The sequence below is a fragment of the Culex pipiens genome, chromosome 3 (assembly GCF_016801865.2).
Source record: "Culex pipiens pallens isolate TS chromosome 3, TS_CPP_V2, whole genome shotgun sequence".
Lineage (NCBI taxonomy): Eukaryota > Metazoa > Arthropoda > Insecta > Diptera > Culicidae > Culex > Culex pipiens.
Window position 1 is genome coordinate 93,944,451 of NC_068939.1, and position 21,148 is coordinate 93,965,598.

Consider the following 21,148-nt stretch of genomic DNA (forward strand, 5'->3'; position numbering starts at 1 on the left):
TTAACATAAATAATGTTATTTGTTGACAAATCACCATAAATCCAGTCTCCCAACTCCAAATAGGCATACTTGACTGATTAAAAAAATAGTTTGGATTGAATATAAAGATTACTTACTACTTAGTTTTAAAGTTTATATAACTCTGGAAATTTTATATAAAACTTATCTTAACTTAATTTTGAAAACTAACAATTTAACTAAATGTCAATATATTACCAAAGAATTGCTAAATAAACATTTTGGAGTGGGTATAACACCGTTTTGGTGGTATTTGTATCGATAGAATAGATTTGTCGTTGTTTAATTGAAATCAAAGAGGGTCGGGTACAAAAATTGCAGCATGAGCATGAGCATGAGCATGGTTGACTGCCAATGAGCTGCTACTCCGTTATTGACAGATCAGCTGAAGTTAAACAATGAATCAAAAATTATCAGTGGGAGCCAACCATCCGTTCACTGTTTAACCTCTGAAGATCCGTACTTTATTAGTCAATAACGGCGCCCTCCCAAGAAGCCTGCAGTTCAACGAAAGGGAGGAATGTTAGTCCGATAGTTGAAGTTGCAGACTCATCAAGCACATAATTTTCCGCTATATACTTGTTGATACCGCTTGAAACCGTTGAATCTCCTTCAAGCGTCACGTGAATTTTTTTTTTGGGTTAGTAGGATAAGGTATTGGCTTTTCGATGCCTCTCGAGCTACGACGCTATGGGGAGGACTTTCATAACAGACCCGTCGGCTAGCCATCCGAGCAACGAAGCTATGGGAAGGTCTTTCTTGTTAACATACAAAATCACTCACACTCAGTTATTTTGCTCCACTATTATCTCGACGTTCCAAAATGTCAGTGCGTCTTTCAATCATTATATAGAAATGGCTTTTTCACCGCAAAAAAATTAAACCTTTTTCGAAAAATTTAAACACAATCCACCCGACGCCGTGCCTTCCGATCAACGATGATATAGGAACACCCAAAACTGGCAACGCTAGTCCGAGAGAATGATTGTTTCGAGTCGAGAGAATAGTGGTACCATTCACGGACGCAGAGAACACAGCTCGAGATGGGCAATAGAACTATTCTCTCGAGGTTCATTTGCAAAAAAAGTTCATCCGTCAAACAAAAAACCAAATGTGTCGACAACGGGAATCGAACCAGAGACCTTTGACAACATAATCCAATGACTTAGCTGCCTCGGCCACCACAGCTTGGTGACCATGGAGAAGTCAGAAGTCGATGTATGACACTTGTTAGAGATTTATTGATTCAACTAACGAATGAACTCATTTGTTATGATGGTGTGAGTTGGTACCATTATTCTATCGATTTTGGCACTGAGCCCTCAATAAATTTTGAGAGAACGATTATCTCGATTCGGAATTTTGGGTGTAGGTTTTGTCAAACTTTAAAAATTACATGTTTCATCACAAAATGTGCATTGTGTCCAAGGGGTGTAAATACTTTTTTTACCTACTGTAAGTCATCCGTGCGAATGGGGTACATGAGTTTATCTGTCAAGTTACCTAGATTTTAAAAAGGATGGACTGTTGTTAACTTAAAATATGTGTTACACAAATACAGTGGTTCTCTTGCTTTTTGATCCATTCCTTGATGTCTAATAATCACGAAAATTATTCCACTATTTTATTTTCAATTAATTGTTATCAATGAATAAAAACGTTACTCAATCCACCAGAAATAGCAAATTTTTTTAGTGTGGTAGAAACCTGAATACTAAATAAGCTTACGCAAATATTAAAACGGGTCAAATTAAAAAGCTGTCTAAGGCAAACGTATGGGAAATTAGACGAGTTTTCTGGTAAAAATATTTACGAGACTAAGAAATCTGTCATATAAAAATGGCCAAAAACCTATTTTTTGACATTTTTTATTTGTAAAACCACTGTATCTTCTCAAGTATTGGACATTAGATAATGGTCAACATGAAGAATTTTATGTAAAATTGATTGTCCACAATCCATACAAAATAGATTTTTTTTTTGTATGGACAATTGTCCACGCGTGGGGGTAGGGGGGAGGGGTAACAGATTCCCAAAAAAGTGTCCACGTGGTTTGTGGATGGTCCCGTACACTTGACTCCATATACACACAAATGGCTAAAAAGTTTAATTGAAATCGGAGAGGGTCGGGTACAAAAATTCCAGAACAAACAAACAAAATCCTGATTTCAGCTGGAATTGCTCCATAATTGCTTGAATTCCTGTTGAGAACCCCTGTCGTAGAATAACCGTGTGATCCCAACAACATCACCATCATCATCATCAGCATCCCAACACAACTCTCGTTGTGATGTGTGTGCTTCTGCCCTCCAAGTCTTAGCATATCGCATCGTTCCGCCACGGATCCTGCACGAAAACGAAGATAAATCGATTTTTGATTGTTTCAGGAGGGGCAAGGACACTAAAGGACAAGTTCGCTGCTCCACGCCACGCCATTCGCCTGTCATAAATGTGTGATTTTGGGTGGGCTGGCTGGCTATCCCCGAAAGTCAGCAAGAAACAAGTTCAAAAAGTCAGGAGCATTGCACTCCCAAATTGCTTCTGCAAGTCCAGGATGCCTCCTGGCAGTCCTTCAACTCCTCCTGTATGGTGGGTGTAGAGGAAGATTGATGCTGTTGTTTCGGCGGAGAAAAGTGCCACTGCTTGTACTCTGGATGGCAGGAGGGATGGAGATACAACTTGATAGAAAAGTTCATTAAGTCGAACATTTGGGCAATGTTGGGCAGAGTCCTGGCAGGTTGTTTGTAGGTGGTGTTAGGTCACCGACATAGGATCGTCGTAAGGGCTGACATGTTTTTGTTGCATGATTGAGCGAAAAATGTTGTGTTTTTCAAAGATTGACGACCTTCACTTGGGAAAAGCAAGATGAAATCACCTTTTAAGTTGTCATTAGTTTCTTTAGTTGCAAGAGAGAGATTGTTTCCTACCTACATCAACTACCACCTCTAAGGACAACTTGGACATTTTAAAAAAGGCAAAAGAAAAAGTTTCAATCGCCATAAAGCCGTCAAGATGAACAACAATCCCGTGTAGGCAACATGCATCAAATGGTCCAGAAATATCGCTAAACGATGAAAACAGCAACTTTCCAACCCAGCAAAGAAGCAAAGCAACAAAAAAAAAGAATTCTTGCCCTCGTAGAACATGGCGTTCTAACATTAATCTCTCAACTGACAAACTTACGTCCGTCCAACTTTTCTCATTAAATATTTTATGACTCGCCGGGTCGCCACCCAGAACGATCTCTAAACCCTTTCCCCCTCCCCATGCAGGCCAAGGTGGCTCTGACCGTTACGGCCGGGTGCAATTTTTCAAAAATTAATTGAAAACAATTCAGCTTTGCAGCAATTGGAAAGTAATTAAAACTGAACGAGAGAACCCCGAGACCGCCCCCCTTGTTGGCCAGATGGGAGGGAGGAAAAACGAGTAGAGAAAAAAAATCCGGCGAGGAAATCGGTGAGGAAATTCCAGAAAAAGATGCCAACATTTTAGCTCACCCTTCTTGCCGTCTGCCCGCATATTATGATCGTTTTGCCGATGAACATAGTGTAAAAAGTTGTGGTGGAAGGGGAGCAAAATTGTAGCATCGAAACCGCCCCCAACATTATTGCTGCCACGTGAGCGTGTGTGTGTGTGCCGTTTTGGTAGAGGATGGAGTGCCACCACCATCCCACAACCCGGTGTCCCGATAGCATGCATTTGCGAAAAGTTGGAAAAATATTTTCAAATTGCTGCTGCTGCTGCTGGTTGGTTTTTCCACGTGGCGAGACAGAATGGCAGCAGAATGTAAAGCCTGGTATTAGTTGTTGAATTTGATAGAAAGAAATTGATGATTTGCAAGCTGTTTTAGAGTGAAAATAATATAAAATCAGTTCACTTATAATAGCCTGCAGCATTCTTTGAATCTAACTAGGTAGTTTTATTTCGTTTTCGTTTTTGTTTATGTATATTTTTATTATGTATTTCTAGATAGAAAAAAAACATCCACCAGAAAAACGAAAATGGATTTTATTTATATTATTTGATTTGATTCAAACTTTGTGTCACTAAAAGAGCAATTTTGTTTCATTGATTCACCCATGCAAGGATCCATGCAATTTTTGAGACCATATTCATATGATTATTTTTTTTGTAAAACAAGAAAAATACCAAAATTATTTTTATTTTCTATATGTTTTGTTTTAGGGGACAACATCCCGCAACTTTTGGGCCATAGAGAAGTATGGACAAGCATTTTGCCACCAAGTTCTGAGTTTTTTTAAACAATTGTGTTTATTTGAAAACATAAAATAGAATTTTTTTTAAATTTGTCGAAAAGTTTTTTTGACTTCAGATTTCAATGTAAAATCCAATTTGCCTTCGAAAAGAACTTCACAGACTTGTTGATGAAGTGCACCGTTTTCAGGATGCATATAGTCAAGTAAGTTCAATTTTGACTGAGTACTTCCAGTTTTTCGAAAGTGTCCATTCTTGACAATATTTTTTTCAAAAAGTTCAGAAAATTTCAAATAAAAATGCCAAAAATTGAGGATTGCTCTGGTTGCTGAAATACAGCAAAAAATAAAAGAAAAAGGAATAAGAAAATTGATGATTTGAAGTCTTATCCAAACATTTTCACATTTTCTAATGTCAATATCTCAGCAAGAGATTTTCAATTTTGAAAAATGAAACATTTCTGGAATTTTATGATTAGTTTCGAAAAAAAAACTTTTCTCATACCCCGATGTTTTGACTGTTGTCAAACGAACGGGGTCACTTTTAAGTTTGACATCCGTGTAAAACGCAGAGTTCACATACACTACCAAACGTTTGTCTTGATAGTGTGCGTGAGCACCGTGTATAAAGTGACAGTTCGGCACTTTTTAGTTTGAATTGGTCACACCAACGGGGTACACACTAAAAAGTGTCAAACTAGAAAGTGATCAACCACCGGGGGTTGAGTGTATTACGAAAATGTTGGCATCAAGACTAACATTTGAAATGGGCGTAATATTGAATAATTGGTCCTTACGGATTGAAGTGGAAATCAAAACAAAAGTTTTAATTTTAAATTATAAAAAATAAATCGATCAATTAATATCACAAAACGCTGTACCGTATTCTGGGGTAAATCCGGACTACAGTCTGAATAGGGACAGCAGTTTTAAGAACAATTAAAGCTTTTAAATTTGGGAATGGATGTACACATTTTGTTGGTCTGAGTCTGTTCTAACCGAAACCAACCAGAAAAATCAAAATATTGTGCTCCAACATGGTTAAATCCGCTGTCCCAATTCGCCCCATGTGTCCCGATTGACCCCAGTTTACGGTATACAATATAATAATAATGTCCCAAGTTTTCAAAATATCAATGAATAGCATATCATCGCATAACAGTCTGCACCGCGCTGTAGGGGGTGCCACAATGGTCAATTCAATATTCCTAGACAATTTGATTGTTGCCCTTTACAACCAAAAATATCAAAGAACGAAAAATTTTCCACACACTATTTAGCACCAATCACTCCACAAACTGACGCCAAAAACACGAAAAATCCTGTTCGGCAGCCGCTTGGCTTCGCTTCCCACAATCGACTCATTTTCAAAATAACAATGAAATTATGGAAAACAATCATTCTGTTTCACGGTTTTTTTTATCTGTGGTCGCAAAATTCATGTATGATGTTTGTTTTACAATTTTTGTTCAACAACAAAAAAGTTTAAGGGAAATAAATGTTGCAATGACCGTAAAGGACTAAAAATTACAAATGCTTAAACTCACGATAAAGAATAAATTCAATAAGATTTTATATTCTATTAATTTTTAAGACTTTTGCCTTCCTCACTGAGGTAAGGCTATAATCCTGCTCTAAAAATGAACTTCGTATAAAAACGTCGTAGACCCACCTTCATGCATACATATCGACTCAGAATCGAAAACTGAACAAATGTCTGTGTGTATGTGTGTGTGTATGTGTGTGTGTATGTATGTATGTGACCAACAAACTAGCTCATGTTTCTCGGCACTGGCTGAACCGATTTGACCCGAACTTGTTGCATTCGACTTGGTTTAGGGTCCCATAGATCGAGTTTTATACAGATTGAAGTTTCGATAAGTAGTTCAAAAGTTATGTATAAAAATGTGTTTTCACATATATTAGGATCTCACTTAAATGTATGTAAACTATGTCCGGGTCCATCATCCGACCCATCGTTGGTTAGGTTATCAAAAGACCTTTCCAACGAGTCCAAAACATTGAAGATCTGGCAACCCTGTCTCGAGATATGGCCCCTTAAGTGATATTGATGTACTTTTTTGAAGCCGGATCTCACTTAAATGTATGTAAACTATGTCCGGATCCACCATCCGACCTATTGTTGGTTAGGTTATCAAAAGACCTTTCCAATGAGTCCAAAACATTGAAGATTTGGCAACCCTGTATCGAGATATGGCCACTTAAGTGATATTGATGTACTTTTTTGAAGCCGGATCTCACTTAAATGTATGTAAACTATGTCCGGATCCACCATCCGACCCATTGTTGGTTAGGTTATCAAAATACTTTTCCAACGAGTCTAAAACATTGAAGATCTGGCAACCCTGTCTGGAGATATGGCCACTTAAGTGATATTGATGTACTTTTTTGTAGCCGGATCTCACGTAAATGTATGTAAACTATGTCCGGCTTCACTATCCGACCCGACGTTGGTTAGGTTATCAAAAGACCTTTCCAACGAGTCTAAAACATTGAAGATCTGGCAACCCTGTCTCGAGATATGGCCACTTAAGTGATATTGATGTACTTTTTTGAAGCCGGATCCCACTTAAATGTATGTAAACTATGTCCGGGTCCATCATCCGACCCATCGTTGGTTAGTTTATCAAAATATCTTTCCAATGAGTCCAAAACATTGAAAATCTGGCAACCCTGTCTCGAGATATGGCCACTTAAGTGATATTGATGTACTTTTTTGAAGCCGGATCCCACTTAAATGTATGTAAACTATGTCCGGGTCCATCATCCGACCCAACGTTGGTTAGGTTATCAAAAGACCTTTCCAACGAGTCCAAAATATTGAAGATCTGGCAATCCTGTATCGAGATATGGCCACTTAAGTAACAATTATGTACTTTTCTGAAGCCGGATCTCACTTAAATGTATGTAAACTTTGTCCGGATCCATCATCCGACCCATCGTTGGTTAGGTTATCAAAAAACCTTTCCAACGAGCCCAAAACATTGAAGATCTGACAACCCTGTCTCGAGATATGGCCACTTAAGTGATATCGATGTACTTTTTGGAAGCCGGATCTAAAAAATAGATGAAACTTGTGTACAGCCATTGTTGTGAGGAAGGCTCCAACCACATAGGTGGATTAAGTTAGTTTTTAATTTTGTTTGTTGTTCGACCACAAATTAGAACAAACTCCATGGTTTTTATTCATATTTAAAAAATTTTGACTGGAGCATCACTGTTAGCTTCACATTTGTATTTTCTTTTATTTTTATTTTTTTACAACACTGTTTTAAATCCAACCAAACCCATTAAATCATTAACTTTGCAAAACGAATCGATCAGGAAAAAATATTGATTTACTTATATTTTCACAAAACATTTTTTTATAAAGAACCATTCTACGCCAACATACACACTGAACTGTAAATTCTAATGAGGTCAAATTTGTTTCAGAACCTAGATTATGGTCTAGATTATGATATGGAGAAAAATATATATATAAAATGTCAAAGGAACAGTTTTGGAATTTGGTGAAAAATTTGCTTTTTCCTTTTTAGGGCTTTTTCCCCTAAACAGTAAATTAGTCCAACAGTTGTAAATCAAGAACCACATTACCAACATGGATAAAAATTTTGGAGGATGTAGGGCTCGAAAAATGCATTTTTTTTGGATAAATAAACGATTTTAATATTTCAATATTCGACTGAATTTTCATTTGAAACCGAGTCCCGTAAAAACATGGATAATTTGAATTTGGTATGGAACTGGTTCAGGTTCAGCACATCCCCTTTCAAATGTGCCCAAGAGAGCTTAAATCCATAATATGGTCTCTGAGAAACCCCCTGCGACAAATTTGAGCCTTTTTTTACCACACACGGACGCCACTCGTGCTCTATGGTAAATTGATCCCCAAAAGTAGAATATAAGAAATAGACCAATTCTGTCATTTTTAATCAATCGGGCGTTTAAAATCGATCGTCCATGATTTTTTTTTGTAGATTTTTCGAATGAATATTTTTCGAGAAATGATTTGATAACGAATCTTGATTTTGAGTCGGAGCCAAAAGCAAACCCTTTACTTTTTTTAGTAAGAAAGCAAAAAATCATTTTAAAATTCGATGTTTTATTTTATTTTTTATAGTGTAACAATGTTCTACAAAGTTGTAGAGTAGGCAACATTTTAATGTATAAACATAAGAGGATTACTTGTAACCATAATGATTTATCAAGAATTTACGAAACGTTCGTTGAACCTGGGCATTCAACATCACCCAAGACAGAAACAACGAGAAACAAAGAGAGATGGTGAAAAGCGAACTCGTGATGTTTTTATATTATTATTAGTTTTAACTCTTTGCTTTATAATTTATAAGACTCTAAAAAACTTAACAAAGTCACAATAAAACACGAAATTTGAAAATGTCAAAAAAGTTCTCAATATAAAATTTACTCTTCTGGGATTATGCAAATTCGAACATTTCATCAGTTTTTTTTATTAAATAAAATGTGCCATTTTTTTACAGTGGAATATTCAAAAAATTGCAGAATTTTGGAATCTATTTAAGTAAGGTAGGAAGTAGGAAAATAGTTTTTTTTCTAAATTCTCAGTACGCCATCAAATCGTCCAATTTTTCATAAAAGTACCTTTGACATCAAATTGTTTTACCATGAATTTCAGGCAGCAAATTATTGAAAACACGTCTTTTTTCGAATGTTCATAAATGTAAGGGGTTGTACCACCCCTCCGTCACGAAATCGATGTCGGAAAATTGAGCTTGGATTCGTGATCAGGGACAAAAATTACCCCTTCAGATACAATTTCACGCAAATCGAAGAGGGGTCCGGGCAACTTTTTCCGATTTCGTGTGAGTTGGCGGAGAATTATCCACAAGGGACATTTATGTGACCAGGGGCAGTTTATTTATTTCAAATGTCCTAATTCCAAGGTGGTCAAACTTTATGCACAAAATCACAAACCGAATGGATAGAAAAACTTTTGCTTTTCCTACTCGCCCCACCTCGAATGTATGGAAAATTATTGTGTTTTGTTGTGCTCCGAAAAATAGAATGCATGCTCGTGTGAGATACTGTCTGGCTGTTTTTGTAACAGTATGTGTGTGTGTGTGCTCGGGGTGGAAAATTGCTCCTCGCGGTATGTTAGTTGTTGCCACTGTACAGACTCGTTGTGTGTATCTGTAAACTATTGTTAGTTCTTCTGTGTACCGAGAGAGAGCACACGGGTCGGCTGTCTTCGGTGTGCCGTAAATTGTAATAATAGTGAGAGTGGAAAGGCGCGCAAAAATATTACTCCACGTGGTGGGTTTTTTTCTCTCTCGTGGATGGCGATTTATGCTTTAGTTGTGGCAATGTTGGCTGGAAAAAATGGTAAATTATGGAGACGTGCAGCCGTTTTTTGATTCATGGTGGGTTCCGTAGATTTGCAAACAGATGGAGTTTTGGATGCTATCTGATACAGTTTTAATATGCTCGCTTTGATTTGGATTATTCAACTCTTGTTTTTTTTTTCTTTAAATATTCATAGCAGTTTTTGATGAATAAAGGCAATAGAAATTAAAAGAAAACTGATCCCTATAAACAAATGATTCACACATTTGATGAAACTATCAAGTTTGAACAATTATTTTCTTTAAAATGCAATAAAACCCCGAAAGCAATGCTTATTTAAAAGGTCTTTGTCAAAATGATCTTGACCGTGTTATAGTCATTTTTCTACATGATTCGATTATCGAAAGTTTTGGAGATGACTCTGTATTAGAGGTGGGCAAAGCCGCTCTTTTTTATGAGCCGTTCATTTTCGTTCGCTCATTAAAAAGAACCGCTCTTTTGAACGGCTCTTTCGCTCTTTGTCAAAATTTGGATGAAACGGTTTTTTATAAGAATCGTGTGATTTTATAAGTTATTTCACATTGGATTTAATAAATTATTTGATAAAAAAATTAAAACTCAAAACGAGAAGATGCCCTTGAAAACCATAGGTCTTGGTGGTCTCTATGTCAAAATTTCTACTCGAACCTAAACATTCAAGTAATTTATTGGCATCCAAACTTAAATCTAGGGAAGCTGGAAAAACTGCTATAAATTTTAAAATTGCGTTTATTTCTGCAAGAATAGACCTAATGCTGATATTTTATTTGGAGAAAATATTCTGTGACCTCTTTTCTACATTCTGATTTAATCGATAAGGTCTAAAAACTATAAACGCTTAAGTTTAATCGGACAAAATGATTTATTTTTTTCCAAAAAGCATTGAAATATTTTAAATTGCATTTGAAATTCTCAATAAAAAATTCAGTACTACATTTTTTGTAAATTCAATAAATTATTGATCAGTAGTGCGGTGCCTGTGGGGACGCGCAGTCCTGCTTTTTCGTGTTATTTTCTGTCTCTTTTGTGTCGCTGTTCGAGTGCATGGGGTGATTGGATTTCTTCTTCTTCTTTTTTCATTTCGCGTTCGTTGGCCGATGAATTTTGTTTTTGTTCTTTTTATATAGTTTTCGATAGAAACGATCCGATTTTTGTTTTTTGAGATAAGCAAGTCGTATTGCTGGATTAAGTCCTTTCCATATCATCGAGGATCGGAAGGCACGTCGACGAATATGTTTTAAGGCTTATGATATAAAATAATTTTAATGAATGAAGCCCTTCCTACATCACCGTTGATCGGAAGGCACGCCGACGGAGAATTTCTGGAGAATCGCGGTCGAATTAATACTTTGTTTAAATCCTTAGATAGCTATATTTCCGCAGCCGGCTGCCTAAGATTTTTAAAATTTCAACCGATAAACAAATTGCTTATCATCGCATCATCTACCACAGTGAATCCTGACCTCATACCCATCTTACTAACCCCTCAATACTCATGTGATACTTTGTCGGAGACGCAGCTGATTTAGCGGTCCCATCACTCAAGTATCGGCTAACATTCCCATCCACTTCCCCGTGTCTTACCACTGGTCGTGGCCGGCGTCGGTATTGATCAGCACGATAGGGACCTTTGAAAATTGCGAAGGGGTGATGATTGGTTCCTACTTTTCATCTGTGGTCCACGGAGCAATGTTTGGGGGTCCTGGTCAATAACGAAGTAGCAGCTACGGGTAGACACCAATGCTATGCTATGCTATGCTAAATTCAATAAATTATATTTATAACAAATATCATGCCATCTTGAAATGGTTCTTCAAAAAAACCGAAGTTTAAAAAAGAACCGCGGTTCTTTTTTTGAGAGCCACGGTTCGTTCGCTCTTTTCAGTGAACCGGCTCTTTGAGCGGTTCGCTCTTTTTTGCCCACCTCTACTTTGTATAGCCGAATTTAAGATAATTGATTGGTTTCACTAAACAGTAAAAATATTGCAAATGCATAAACAGATTCATAAAAGTAAAAAAGACACTGCTCAGAACTAGAAGCATTGAGAAACAATAGTTCCTTCAAGTGACTCAAGCAAACAGACATGATAGAGAAATAAATTCCCACTATTCAAGGTAAAGGGCCTTTTGTACTTCTAGTCTCAGTTCTTCCCCTGAAATAAAAGAAAGTCATTGAGCTTGCATAAGGTAACTATATTCAACAATTGCATTTGAGGTTTCGCTTTTCCAAAGGCATTTCACCCAGCATTTGTTACGTAATGTCTCTCCCCAATCATCGAATTGAACGGTATTACGTCTAATCCAATTAGGGTCCTTTAGATAAACCTGACCAAAGATGCATAATAAATAAGACAAACCACTCTGCCAGGATAAATGTCATCTTTCTGCTTCACTGATAAATGGATGCTTCTTCCCCGAACTTTCTCTCAAACCGCCACCTCATACTCTCCCCTAATTGCTTCAATATTCATCAAGTCGCGGAAAATATGCTGCAAACTTTTCTTTTTTCCTCCTTCCATCGCGAAAAAATCATCGATGAAATAAGAGGACGTCGAAAAAAAAAACAAAACAAAAACATTGCATTAACTTTTCCACTTGAGAAAAATCTCTTTGCTCTCTTTTTTCGCGCGTGAAAAGCTCTCACTGTTAACGTTTTCCCCTCACTCCCTCTCTCTCTCTCCCACTAGTGATGGTTTACGACGGCGAAGTGCTACATCTGACAAAAGTGAGCCGAAACGAGATGGGTGCTTATCTCTGCATCGCCACTAATGGTGTGCCACCATCAGTGTCTAAGCGGATTATTCTCGACGTTGAGTGTAAGTGTACTTTTCAAACTTTACTTTTTTCCTTCTCTTCTTTTTCTTTTTTTTCTCCCTTTCCTGTCATGAGCGTAGGTGAGTGCGGGTGTGCGTGTGCTTAGTGTCACTTTGCTCCCTGCGCTTTACTTTACTAATCTCACTTTTGCTCATGGCCCCTTTGATAAGTGTATTATCTCATTAGAGATTCTCCGTGTGTATCTTTACGGAGTTTACCCTCTTGACAGGTGTGGGCGGCACCAGGTGAGCGTGAAAATGTGATGAATTAAAACGTGAATAAAAAAAACTCTGTGAAAGAAATGTTGATTCTCAACACACACGCCTGAGTAGAGTATGCACTCAAGCGCTCACCTGATGCTAAGTGAAGACACTTTTGAGTAATGGTACATTTTTTTCTTAAAATACTTAATTTTAGTTTCCCCCATGATTTGGGTGCCAAACCAGCTGGTTGGAGCACCTCCGTCGACGGATGTCACCATAGACTGTCACACGGAAGCACACCCAAGGTAAAATTAACAATATTTTTTCACTAATTTCAAACCATTCATTATTTTTCAGTATCAGTTAAAACATTTTATTCATTTTTAAGCAGTTAAGTTTTCCAAACTTAGGTATTAAGTGCAGACCCGATTATCTGCCAACTCACACAGCAGTTGCTTCGACCCCTCTTTTATATGATTTTTAAGATGCTTCACGGAACAAATTTAAAAATAGTAAATAACCGTAAATAGGATTCTTAGATATGATATTATTCTGAACAGAATATAGTTATGAATGAAGATTTTTTCAGCATAATCCATTTCAGTGCTGAAAAGTAGAACTTTTCAACATTTATTTAATCCCAGCTGAAGTGAGATAGGTGCTTTCTGACAAATTAATATAACAATGGTAGAACTTCTTTCAATGCATAACATCGACTATGTTTATTTATAACGTTAGCACAAAAGAAATTGAAATGATACAAAAAATCTTACAATGAAAGCAAAGTACAGTATGACCCATAAAAAATGCGACATGTGCCTTGTTTCACAGAAAAAATGGTGCCATTCTTAAATTTATTTAACAATCTGATTTTCTATGTATCATGGTGTAAGTTTAGTATGTTTTGAATATATCGTCATGATAATTTTTTGCAGTTCACCAAAACTATGAATGTGTTTTTGGAACAATATTTACCCTTATTAAATAATTTATATTTCAAAAACGAAACAGTTTAAAATATCCAACAATGTAGCGAAAGCATAATTAGAAATCCTTCTTAAATACGCCCAGTTTTTTTTAATTTTGTTAAAATTGGTAATTTGTGTGAAAATGCCATTTTGGTTATTATTTTGTGTGATTCTGTCAAAATAAATCAATAACAAAAGCGTGCCCAGCGGCTCTATATTGTTAAAAGTCACATCAGAGCATCTGTTAGTATCAATTACCATCATTAGTAGCATTTGTTTTTTTCGTTGAAACATTGCAGGCTCCAAAAAATACCAAAAATTGATGCATTTTCAGAATCGGGATATTTTTGAAAAGTTCACTATTTTACTATAACTGGTAAATAGAATGCGTAAAATTTGGTGGAACTAACTCTTACAACTCTCAAAAATAGTAACCTTGAAGGCTGTATACTTTTTAGTCAATAAAAATACCATAATAGGCTATCCAGATCGACCAACATGAAAAAGTATGTTTTTCTTTATATGGCCTGGGCGTAGAGCAAATTGGAAAATTATAAAACTCAATGAGCTGTAACTTATTTTATGCTAAGGGAATGGTTTTAAAGGCATTGATTGTTTGTTTTGAACATGTACACATGCTACATACATCATAAATAGTAAAAATAGTCCCGATTTACACCTATTAACAATGTCGCATTTTTTTATAAGCCATACTGTATTGTACAGTATGTAAAAAAAGTATTTACACCCCTTTGGCACTATGCACATTTTGTGATGAAACATGTAAAAAAATTAAAGTTTGACAGGAACCTAGTACTACGTTTTGTTCAGAAACTCATGCCAAACATTTTGCTACAAAAAGGTCATGAAAAGATGATTTCTATAAAAAGTTATATAACAAATACAATTACGAAAATAAAAAGGTGCAAAAAAAGTTTGTACACCTTTCGAAAAATTAACATAAATAATGTTATTTGTTGACAAATCACCATAAATCCAGTCTCCCAATTCCAAATAGGCATCCTTGACTGATTTAAAAATAATTTGGATTGAATATAAAGTTTACTAACTACTTAGTATAAAAGTTTATATAACTCTGGAAATTCTATATAAAACTTATCTAAACTTAATTTTGCAAACTTTTAATTTAGCTAAATGTCAATATATTACCATAGAATTGCTAAATAAACATTCTGGAGGGTGTATAACACCGTTTTGGGGGTCTTTGTAATCCTAGAATAGATTTCTCGTTGAAATTTCGTACCAACCCGGAATTACGTCGTCGGAAAATCCGCCGGCATCCGAACCGGTCCACAATTCACAAGTTAATACCTAGGTTTTCTATAAAACCCACGTTTTTGAATGCCTGGGCAACTTTTGAATTACTTAACTAAACTTGCTGATTTTGAATAGAGACTTATGGGACTCTAAGATGTGGAGCCAATCCAGAGATAATCGAAAGACAATTTTTTTTCTACAAACTTACACACCTGAATATTTAAATTAATGTTATTTCATTGTCACAAACTGTTCTATATTTGGGTAATTCTCCGCTAACTCACACAGCAGTTGCCCCGACCCCTCTTCGATTTGCGTGAAACTTTGTCCTCAGGGGTAACTTTTGTCGCTGATCATGATTCCGACGTCCGTTTTTTCGCATGTTCAAAAGTTGGTCGTCATCGATCATGGCCGTTCATGGTCACCCGCGATAGACACGGACGACGAAACAAAGAGAAACGCAAAAAGTAACTTTTTCAAAACGTTTTTTTCGTAAAATCGCTATAACTCGTGATGTTTATAAGCAAATCCCTTATGTATATATATCAAAATTTTTGTAATTGTCTGCTCTACAACTTTGTAGAACATTGTTACACTCTTAAAAAATAACCCTGCAAAGTTAGAAAAACACGAAATTTTAAAATGAAAAATTTTGTTCTAAATGAAAAAATTACCCTTCTGGGTCAATGTAGATTCGAAAAGTACATTAAATGTCCCATAAAATGACATGTTCCAAAATTTTGTACAGTCGAGTAACGGAAAATGGGAGAATTTTTATAACTTTTTTAGTGTTTTTTTTTTCGATGAAAAATACGTTTTTTTCGGAATTCTGAGTACGCCATCAAATCGAGCGTCTAATTTTACATAAAAGTCTCTTTGACACCAAATTTCTATCTCATCACCGTTTCAGGCTGCAAATTATTGAAAAACACCTCTTTTTTCGCATGTTCAAAAATTGAAGCGGTCGTACCGCCCCTCCGTCACGAAATATCAAAAAACGGACCCCGGAATCGTGATCAGGGACAAAAGATACCCCTTAGGACAAAGTTTCACGCAAATCGAAAAGGAGTCGGGACAACTTTTCCCGATTTCGTATAATTGGTAGAGAATTACCCATCTAACATTGTTGAAACTAAAAGGATCGTTTGTGAAAGATTGATTAATCGCCGTAGTATCAAATAAACAAAATGATTCCACAGAAAGCAATTTCACCACCAAATCGCCGAAGCACAATAAATAGTGTTTACAAAATTCCTTCCAGCTCCCTGAAACGAGACCATAAGGAAGGGAAGAACAAAAGCCAACTATCAGAATCCAATATCGAGCCAAGTGCCAATAAATTGATTCCGAATCTCGATCGTATCAGTAAACACAATAAAAGTTCTTACTCATTGTCAAAACAACTTTTCACCAACCCCTCCTTTTCCATCCAGCTCTGCTGACACCATTCTAGATCTGCCAATAGTTTAACCGTCGTCGATTGAAAGTTTCAATTTTTATTTATCCCGAGTCGGCCCCTCTCCGGGAAGTACGGAAAAAAGAAAGGGGCAAAACGAACTTAAAGAGCGAGAAAATCGCTCTCGTCAAGGCAAACAATAGAAACTTTTGCCTTCTTATTTTTATTCTTTATTTTTCATCTCTCCCCCAACACTGGAAAACACTGTTTTCCACTTTTATTGAACTTTTCTCGCTTTCCTGTTCCCACCGATACCAACACAGTGCTGATTGTTGTTTTTCTTCTATTTTTTCTTCATCTTCCTGGACAATTGCTGCTGCTGCATCAACACCACCCACTTCCCTTCATTTTTCCACGAACCAGGGCGATTATCTACTGGGTCTACAACTCGGTGATGGTGCTTCCGAGCAAAAAGTATATAATCGATTACAACGAAAACTCTTATCGGTAAGTTATTTCGCGCCCGCTCCCCCGGCTCTGTAATTGAGATTTATTTTCGCTGATCAGCGCGAGGGCGTCTGATTTCCAACCGATTTGTTGGCGCTGCTGATGCTGATGCTGCTGCAACTCTCTTGCAGTGAAGTTGGTTTTATTTCTATTTTTGCAGTATTTGTACAAGAAGGTCGAAAGAAAAGTGTAAATGCAACACCTCGGGATTATTTTTGAACGATTTTTTTTCCTTGAGCTTTGATGGATTGGGTGTACAGATAAGGTTGGGACAGTACTGCTCCTGTTCACATAAATGTCCCATATGCATAAACAGTAAACTGTGAAAAAGGCATTTGTGTGTTTTTATTAAGTCCAAAAACCATTTTTTTTTCTTTTTTTTTTCTTTTTAACGAAAATAGAAGTCAAAAAAATCAAACCATCATCATTAACGACCCCCGGGTCTTTTGTGGTCTCTATTGCAAGTTTCTGCTCGAACCTAGGAGTCCGAAGGCTTGAATGGGGAGAGCACCCAAACCTCTTTCTACTCCAAGGAACCGTCCACCCCAGTGTTTGAACTGACGACCTTCGGATTGCGAGTCCAACCGCCGCCAGCGATTGCACTGGAGTAGGCTTGGTTTGGTGTGTTGTTTGTACTTATGGCATGGAGACGACTCCTACACCTGGAATGACTTAACGGCCTAACAACCAAGGCCGGGACCGACATTTTACTTCCTCATCCGATGGAAGGTTGCAGTAGATGGGAATCGAACCCAGAATCATCCGCTTACAAAGCGGACAGCGTAACCATTCGGCCACGCACTGCCACACTGCCACGTATGTTGAAACCATAGCTCGTAAATTCAATTTTAAAAACTTTTTTATTTCCCCCCTTCCCCCCCACTTGACATTGGTCAGAGTCGAGGGACATTTCAAATAATAGTGATCAAAGAAAATATTTGTGATTTTTTGTCGAAAAGATTACATTGAAAATTTTAAGTTCACGATTATTATTGACAATGTGCCTCATTTAATCTTCATTTTGAAGGATCTGGTAAATTTAGCCGAAAGTAATTTCGCCGAAGGTCATTTCGCCGAATGGGAAGTTTTGCCTATTTTTTGCAAGTTATTTGAACACAAAATATGTTTAAAAGTGTTTGTCTCCCCTTCCTTCATAATCGGCCCGAAAAATCAGGAGAAAAAAAAGTTTTCAAAAATGTTATCAAAAAAAAAAACTCGCCAAATTTTGTTTTCTAAAAACTTTTCAACATTGATTACAAGAACTATCCATGTTTGAAACAAATCTATCCTAAGATAAGTTAATGAAATTTAGCTAAAAACAGTGAGTTGTGAGATAGAAATATTTTAAAAATATTTTCCAAGAAATACTCATTTAAAAACAATACAAAAACTAAAAAAAAAACAACATTATAAAAAAAGCTGCTCATTTTTTATACAACTTATGTTTATGTTTAAAAGAATGCATTAAATCACAGAATAAGAAATCTTCAAACTCGTAGTTTTTTTTTTTTTAAATTTTGATGAACAATTAAATTTTGCTTGATTTCGTCATGTTAAAAAATGCAAAAACTCTTAGTGAATAAACCTTTTTTCAAATAACTGGTAGATTTGAATAGAATGCAAAAACTTATTGAATATTTTTAGGACCATAGTACTGGTCTTTACGAAAAGAATGCTAAACCTCCAAGTTCCTTTTTTTATCTAAAAAATATTTACTTTAAAAAAACAAAAAGACTTTTTCAACACGAGTCGTACATTTTTCAAACGAGGTTTACCGAGTTTTATTTAGCGATTTCGAAAAACGCTTCTAGAATGGAAATTCACGTCAAATATTCATGTTTTTAGTAAATTCACCGTTCTCAACAAAGCATAATGAAAAATTTAACTTTTCGATACTAGTGTTGAAAAGTTCAACTTATCAGCACCCATTTCAGTGCTGGAAAGTAAAACTTTTCAGCACTGGTATTGAAAGGAATTAATTTTCCAAGTAGACCGTTTCGTTTCTCCAGAAGGACAGGGAAAGATGGCAGTTTCACAGCGGAATTTCAAAAATAAATATAAAAAAATAAAATCATTAAATTTATTGATTTTGTTTTTTTATTTAAATAATCAAAAAAACTGTTAAAATAAAAAAAAACACTTCCAAAATTTGTTTTTTTTTATTTTTAAACTTCTGAACAATTGTTCAAAAAACGTTTGCTACCGATTTTGTCTATTCGCTGAAATGTCCATTCGGTAAAACGACACACATTTTCGTAAGCACATTTTCGACACGATTCAATTTTTTTCGAAAATTTCTATTTATTTAAAAAGAATTTTATTGCGGTGGTTTTAACCCATACATTTCTGCGGCTCAAAGAATTTCCTTTTTGGTCCACTAAAACTTATCAATAAATGTAGAATGAATTAGGTACAGTTTATCTTTTTTAATGTTTTCAAATTTACTTACCTTAGGAATTGAAATTTTGGTGATCCAAATAATTTTCCAAATAAGTTAGTCTTTTCAGTTGACATTATATTTAGATTCACAGAATCATTTTATGTATTTTTAAGGCATTTTCCGAAAAATCAATCAATCTTTTGAAACCTATTTTTTGATAAAAATGCCATTTACTTGTTTCAATATTACGTTGATGATTAATTATTCATGACCAGAGTAGGCATTGTGTCTCTTGGCTCATCTATTTTTATTTTATTTTCATTTTATTTTTTTGGTCTTATTTTTCAAATTTGTTAGATTTCCTTAAAAAATGTGCTCTTAAAATATTTATCATGAGAAAATATCTGCGGATTGGTTTTATGTCTATGTTGTAATAGGTTACTGCCCAGATTTTTGTCGAAACTTTTTTCAAGATGTGAGGATTTTCGAATAAATAATTATTTGGAAACTAGATTCAGAGCATTTTGCACTATGATTTTTATAACACACATTCTAGCATGTTCATGACTAAGGGAACTATCGATATATTTTTTCATTAATACCCTCAAGAACTGTTTTCAGAATAATTGATAACAAAGTTTGAGCATTTTTACATTTTTACAATCACATTCTTGAGCAACTCTCTACGAAATCGGCCGATTTCGACCATTTTTATTTTTTGTATTTTTTTATTTGACTCAAACTTTGTGGGGGCCTTTCCTATGACCAAATAAGCTATTTTGCGTCATTGGTTCACCCATACAAGTCTCCATACAATTTTGGCTGCTGTCCATACAAAAATGGTATGTAAATATTCAAACAGCTGTAACTTTTGAGTGAATTTTCTGATCAATTTGGTGTCTTCGGCAAAGTTGTAGGTATTGTTGAGGACAGTTGAGAAAAAATAGGTACACGGAAAAAATTGCATATTTTTTTATCAATTTTTTTTTACTAAAACTCAATTTCCCAAAATACGTATTTTTTGATTTTCGAGAATTTTTTATATGTTTTAGGGGACAAAAATCCGCAACTTTTGAGCCATAGAGAAACATGGTCAAAAAATCTGCCGCCGAGTTATGAATTTTTGAAAAAATATTTATTTTTGGAAACAATCGTGTAATTTTCCGATCTTTTCGAAAAAAATATTTTGAAAATTTTTAAATCAAGACTAACATTTTAAAAGGGCCAAATATTGAATATTACGCCCATTTAAAATGCTAGTCTTGATTTAAAAAATTTCAAAATATTTTTTTCGAAAAGATCGGAAAATTTCACGAATTTTTCATGTATTAACATTGAAAATCGGACCATTAATTGCTGAGATATCGTCATTGGAAAATGGTGGGCTGATTGGGTGATACTTAGAAAACTTCAATTTTCGTGTATCTTTTTCTTTAAGCCGCTGTATTTCAGCAACCAGAGGTCCAATCTTCAATGTCTCTTAGACAATTTTATAGCAAATTTTCTGAACTTTTCAAAAAAAATATTTTTAGTAATGGTCACTCATGGTCACTATTTTTAAAAATTGAAAAACTGCAAATATTTCGCTAAAATCAAACTTTCGGTGGCTATATCTTGAAAACGGAGCCCTTTATCAAAAAATCTGTAGAGTACTTTTCGATTGCAAATTCAATTTTGCATTAAAAAGTAATTTCAAACTTGTTTTTGCATGAAACTTCGATTTTTTCCAAAAATCACTATTTTTTCAAAAAATCATAACTTGGCGTCAGATTTTTTGACCATGTTTCTCTATGGCTCAAAAGTTGCGGATTTTTGCCCCTAAAACATATCAAAAAATCTCGAAAATCAAAAAATACGTATTTTGGGAAATTGAGTTTTAGTAAAAAAAAATTGATAAAAAAATATGCAATTTTTTTCCGTGTACCTATTTTTTCTCAACTGTCCTCAACAATACCTACAACTTTGCCGAAGACACCAAATTG

The 21,148-nt window shown here is 35.4% G+C and overlaps 1 protein-coding gene across 7 annotated transcripts in view; it reads left to right on the forward strand.

Moving 5' to 3' along the window:
• Positions 1–21,148, forward strand: part of LOC120413404 (lachesin) — a 221,814-nt gene that overhangs the window by 191,112 nt on the left and 9,554 nt on the right. For all 7 annotated transcript variants that reach the window (XM_052709741.1, XM_052709743.1, XM_039574209.2 and 4 more), the window contains 3 exons: positions 12,308–12,436; positions 12,852–12,942; positions 16,703–16,786. In XM_052709741.1, the coding sequence (XP_052565701.1) occupies positions 12,308–12,436; positions 12,852–12,942; positions 16,703–16,786 (304 nt within the window). The remainder of the gene's footprint in view (positions 1–12,307; positions 12,437–12,851; positions 12,943–16,702; positions 16,787–21,148) is intronic.